The 6,172-nt window shown below is 43.3% G+C and overlaps 1 protein-coding gene across 1 annotated transcript in view; it reads right to left on the reverse strand.

Moving 5' to 3' along the window:
• The window catches only part of LOC118477175 (protocadherin Fat 4-like), a gene marked incomplete in the record, with an annotated part of 113,600 nt that overhangs the window by 14,618 nt on the left and 92,810 nt on the right, over positions 1–6,172 (reverse strand). The window contains 5 exon segments of the mRNA XM_035970945.1: positions 140–424; positions 1,939–2,007; positions 3,021–3,208; positions 3,862–4,062; positions 4,846–5,009. Coding sequence (XP_035826838.1) covers positions 140–424; positions 1,939–2,007; positions 3,021–3,208; positions 3,862–4,062; positions 4,846–5,009 — 907 coding nt within the window.

The following is a 6,172-nucleotide window of genomic DNA, read 5'->3' on the forward strand; positions in this document are numbered from 1 at the left end:
AGAGAGAGAGAGAGAGAGAGAGACAGAGACAGAGAAAGAGACAGAAAGGGGGAGATAGACAGAAAGAGAGAGAGACAAGGAGAGAGAGACAGAGAGAGAGAGCAAGAGAGAGAAAGAAAGAGAGAGAAAGACAACTCACTTGTTGTAAGAGTTGAGAAGCACCACAATGCCGACTAGCGCCACCACAAAGACCACTCCCGCGACCACCAAAAACGCCACCCAGGGGTCATCTGTCCACCAGGTGTAGGACTTGGTCTTCGTCCGGAGCTCCGCGCCAATGTTCAGGGCACTGCGGACTTCCTCAGAGGCTGAGGTGACCAGGGCCAGGTCGTACGGAGGTCGGATGACGAGCGACGCGCCGTTGAGCTGAGCAGAGAGGGCGTTCGCCTTTAGCTGGCTCGCGGAATTTCCGCTTTCAGTCACGCTGCAGATACAAAACAGGCACAGAATTATCTATCTTATCTTATCTTATCTTATCCTACAAGGAACCGTACAAGGAAAGAGAAAGAGAGGAAGGCAGAGAAGGAGATGGGAGGACAACATCATAGAGTGGACAGGGAAGACGATAGGTGACAATCTGAGGGAAGCAGAAGACAAAGAGAAATGGCGAGAGCTGGTTTTCAGATGCAGTGGTGCCCCCACGGTAGCCACAACCACGGGAGAGAGGAAAAAGAAGAAGATCTTATCTTACTTACTTACCCTCTCCCTACACCGTCAGTTACATAAGTCTGAGAGTAGTCGACGCCACGCTAGTCCTGTCCCGAGCCACTTTCTCCAATTTCGGCAATTCTAGACCCTGGGTGATTGCCTCATCTCTTATTGTGCCTCTATAATTTCCAGTTGATCTTCCCCACTTTCTTTTTCCATTTGGTTTCCAAAGCCATGTCTGATAGGGCAATCTCGTCATTAGCGTTCTCAGAACATGTCCCAGATATCTCCATCTTCTCTTATTTATTGTTGTGTTGATGTCTTCAATTCCAGCTCTTTCCAGCACTTCATTATTTTTAATAAATAATAATTCATTCCATTTTATTAGTAAAAGTTTTCGCAGACATTTTGTTTGGAAGCTTTTTAATTTTCGTTGAATTGTTTTGTTTGTTTTACATATCTCTGAACCTTACGTCAATACCGACAAAATATTGCTATGATATATCTTATCATATGACCTTAAAACATGCATCTGAATACCATTGAGTTACAATCAGAATACTGAGTATATATCTAGCTTAACATAGGTACATAATTATCTTATCATATCATAATAATAATATTATGACCTTAAAGCATGCATCAGAATACCACTGAGTGGCGTCAGTGGCCTAGTGGTTAGGCTACCGGATCCGTAATCTCGAGATTGCAGGTTCGGGGGTTCGAGCCTCAACTCGGTCCGACGCTGTGTCCTTGGGAAAGACACTTTACACAAATTTCATGTTTGGCTCGGGCCTTTAGGAGCCAGACGTTAAACTCGGAGGTCCCGCCTCTTAAATAGCCTAACAGTGTTGATAGGGGCGTTAAACCTACATATTAATCATTCACATTCAGTTGAGAAAGTCGGTGGCCTAGTGGTTAGGCTACCGGACGTGTAATCGTGAGGTTGCGGGGTCGGGGATTCGAGCCGTGGGCCGACGTTGTGTCCTTGGTAAAGGCACTTTACACAAATTTTCCTCACTTCACCCAGGTGGGAATGGGTATCTAGCCATAGACAGCGAAAGATCTTGTCAGTTTGTTCGTGTTTTAGCGCCTATAAATGACTGCTTGCACGGTATGCTTCCCAGGAAGTTGAGTTTGTTTTAGAATGCTCTCAGGTCTGCTGGGGTAATAGTATCGATTGTGAAGCGCATAGAGCTTGCTGTTGAGCGGGGGTTTGCGCTATACAAATGCTAGCTATTGTTTATTTAGGGCTTCAACATGTCATCAAAGTGTGAAAATGCCACTTACAGGTCAAGGTCAGTGTTGGGGAAGAGTCGGAACGTGTCCTTTCTCGCCACCACAAAGTAAATGTCCGTTCTGGGGAAAGGAAAACAATAGACAAAAACGGTATTATTATGAAAAAGTGTGTTAAGTGCAAACAAAACTGTATTGATATTATGAAAGAGCGTGTTTTTTGCAGAATAAAACTGCACTGGTATTATGAAAGAGCATGTTACATGCAGAGGAAGTCGTTTATGAGTCGTAACTCGATAGCATTACAGGCTTACGCTTGGGCTTATAATTATTCACTTTTTCTTCATACGAGTGTAACGTACACCTTTGCTTTTATAAGTGATGTTCCAAAGTACTCTTGTTTTAAGCGGAAAAAACTTAGATTTTAGATTTAGGGAGAGATTTACCTACAGTTGCAGTTGCAACTCAAATAGGTTATTTTAAACACAGAAGATTAGAGGTGTTACAAGAGAGTAACAAACATAGAAAAGAAGGAGGAGAGATTAAGGATGGTAGATGTTTGATCAGAAAAAAGGAATAAACTACATCAGAGTGCCTGCCAACCACCCACAAAGACAATAGACGTTCCATAGGAAAGAATGAACAAACCACACCTGAGCACCCACCAACTACCCACGGGTAAATCTAAAAGAACATATAGACAACAGTATGTGTCTTGACACGCTGAAATCAGGCGCTCTTCAATTTTTGTCCCTGTGGAGCTATTGGTATCATCTTAAAGCTTGTTCGTTTGTCTATCTTTCTATGATATATTTGCGATTTAATCGGGTAGGGTCGCCTGGTTCCAGAGGTAAAGTTGCCAGAAAAAGGCCACCCAAATTTGGTGATTTCCACAGTTTGAGAGTCACTGGAAACTGAATTTTTTTTTTCTTTTGTTCCTTTAATCAACGTTTTTCTGTCAAATTCACATAAAAATGTGTGTGTAAATGGAGATAAAAGATGTTGAGCCTCCCCCCCCCCCCCAAAAAAAAAAAAAATCGACGAGGAAAACCAAACCGACAGAAAAATGCCGATTTCATTCTAATTTTGACGAGCGCCTGATTTCACCACAAAGGCTCACATAATAATATGCGTACCCGTCACTGTCAAAGTTCAAACTTGCTCCGTCAAGCTGCAGTTTGGTGCGCACCGTCTCGATGATGACGATGGCGTCTGTGATGACCTGCAGCTCCCTGCGAATCGTTTCCACGATGGGCACAATGTCTTGGGGCTTCCGGTTGTTAATGACGAGAACGAAGCGGTTCGGGTCGCTGATCAGGTTGATCTATGATCATAGAAGAGAAAGAAAACTTTCAGTAACGGTTGGTATAACTAACATTATGATACAATTCTTTTTAAAAACTCACTCACGGCTCTTTGGCACCTGGCACCTTAGAAAAAAGGTAAAAGGGAGTTTATCTGTGAAATGAAAACAGCAGAAGGAACAACATTATATAGCTCATCTTTTTGTACACAGTAAGAATTTAAGAAAAGTTGTTCTGTTGGTTAAAAAGAAATGTTCACCGGTACGATACTGATTCTAAAGCATGTGGGAAAATGAATAACAATAAAGATTTACTGGGGCAAATAAAACTGAATAAGGAAAGAAACAGTTAATTAACAGAGATGAAAACAGTCAAGGAACACATAAGACAAGACAAGACAAGTCAAGACAAGACAAGATAAGACAAAACAAGACAAGACAAGATAAATAAAACAGACAAGACAAGATAAGACAAAACAAGACAAGATAAGACAAAACAAGACAAGATAAGACAAAACAAGACAAGACAAGACAAGATCAAACAAGATAGGATAAAACAAGACAAAAAAGACAAGACAAGATGAGATGAAACAAGACAAGACAACAATTCACAAATCTCCACAACAACCAAAGCCGGCCCATAACACAACACAACACAACACAACACAACTCACGATGACTTGAGTGGTGCGAGAGTTGAAGGGCGTGGCTCCGTCCCTAGCCGTGGCTGTGAGACTGTAGAAGAACGTGCCCTGCTGCTCTGTGGCCAGACTGCGGCTCAACACCAGCTCCTGACCAGTGGTCAGTACAAACGGAGAGCCCGTCGAGATGCTGTAGCTGACCGTTCCGGCCGCGCCCAGGTCAAGGTCAGTGGCCTGAAAACAGATTGAAGAAACGGGTGACAGTTGTAGAAATGTTCTTTTAAGTTGCTGTAAAGAGCATAGAGCATGGATATATGTGATATGTGCAATTATCATTATCATCATCATCATCATCATCATCATCATCATCATCATCATCATCATCATCATCATCATCATCATCATCATCATTGTCATTATTATTATTGCTAATTACACAATTTATACTTATCAATAAAATAGCTGAAAATGTTTCTTTTTTCAGCACAAGAATTAACTGATTCATACTTTTCTTGTGTTATACATAACATATCTCTCTAAAAGAAAAGCGGGGAGATGTTATTAGTACCCCACGATTTTAAGAACACTTCTGTTTCATTTTTTTTCTACTCTTAAAATGTTATTTTAATGTTACACCCCCATTGACACAATTTAGATCAATCAAGCGGTGGGTTTCTGACCTTGTCTTTAGGGCCAATCCCCTTCTCATGAATCATATTTGGGTCTTCCACATGCTACAGCGAGGCGCCTAACCGCTACACCACAAACGCCAGTAAAGAACTGTCTTGGGTGGTTGGCGGGAGCTCTGGTGCGGTTTGCTTCTTCTTTCCTATCAAACATCTATCGTCCTTATCTCCCCTTCTTCTTTTTTATGTTTGTTACTCTCTTGTAACATCTCTAATCTTCTGGCGCTCATATGACCTTAGGCAGTTGCGAGCGCCGTAAAACCTCTACTAAAACTAAACTAACTAAAACGAAAAGAACTGTCGAGAGTTAAAACCCCCGTGGGGAACTCACTTCCAGTTTCCCGGCAGAGGTGCCTGGTGAGGAGCGGTCGCCGATGGCGAAGACGTAAGCGCCAGAGACACCGCTAGGGTAGGTCGGGTACCCCCAAACTGGCACCTCGTCGTTCACATCTTGTACCGTCAGCAGGATAGATGTGGTGCTCCAGGTGTTGGACACTGGTAGGGAGAGAGGAGAGGTGAGGAGGTGAGGTGGGGTGAGATGAGGTGATGTGAGGTGAGATGAGGTTATAGATATAAAGGGATGAGATGAGATGAGATGCAACATCCTGTACCTCCAGCAGGACAGACGTGGTGCTCCAGGTGTTAGATACTGGTGAGGTGAGAGGAGAGGCGGTGAGGTGGGGTGATAGGTAAAAAGGGATGAGATGAGATAAAAAATAAGGTGAGGTGAGGCGAGATGAGATGAGTTGAGGTGAGGTGAGGTGATAGGTAAGAAGGAGGGATGAGATGAGATTAAAATAAGGTGAGGTGAGATGAAATGAAGTGAGGTGAGGTGATAGGTAAGAAGCGATGAAATGAGATAAAAATAAGATGAGGTGAGAGGAGAGGTGAAGTGGGGGGGGGGGGGGAGGAGAGGAGGTGAGGTGAGGTGATAGATATAAAGGGATGAGATAAGATGCCACACCCTGTACCTCTAGCAGGACAGACGTGATGCTCCAGGTGTTTGACACTGGTGGGGTGAGAGGAGAGGGGAGGTGAGACAAGACAAGACAAGTCAAGACAAGACAAGATAAGACAAGACAAGACAAGACAAGATAAGACAAAACAAGACAAGATAAGACAAATGATGTGAAGATAAGAGAAAACAAGACAAGACAAGACAAGATCAAACAAGATAGGATAAAACAAGACAAAAAAGACAAGACAAGATGAGATGAAACAAGACAAGACAACAATTCACAAATCTCCACAACAACCAAAGCCGGCCCATAACACAACACAACACAACACAACACAACTCACGATGACTTGAGTGGTGCGAGAGTTGAAGGGCGTGGCTCCGTCCCTAGCCGTGGCTGTGAGACTGTAGAAGAACGTGCCCTGCTGCTCTGTGGCCAGACTGCGGCTCAACACCAGCTCCTGACCAGTGGTCAGTACAAACGGAGAGCCCGTCGAGATGCTGTAGCTGACCGTTCCGGCCGCGCCCAGGTCAAGGTCAGTGGCCTGAAAACAGATTGAAGAAACGGGTGACAGTTGTAGAAATGTTCTTTTAAGTTGCTGTAAAGAGCATAGAGCATGGATATATGTGATATGTGCAATTATCATTATCATCATCATCATCATCATCATCATCATCATCATCATCATCATCATCATTG

The sequence above is a fragment of the Aplysia californica genome, unplaced genomic scaffold (genome assembly GCF_000002075.1).
Source record: "Aplysia californica isolate F4 #8 unplaced genomic scaffold, AplCal3.0 scaffold00346, whole genome shotgun sequence".
In the NCBI taxonomy this organism is placed as follows: domain Eukaryota; kingdom Metazoa; phylum Mollusca; class Gastropoda; order Aplysiida; family Aplysiidae; genus Aplysia; species Aplysia californica.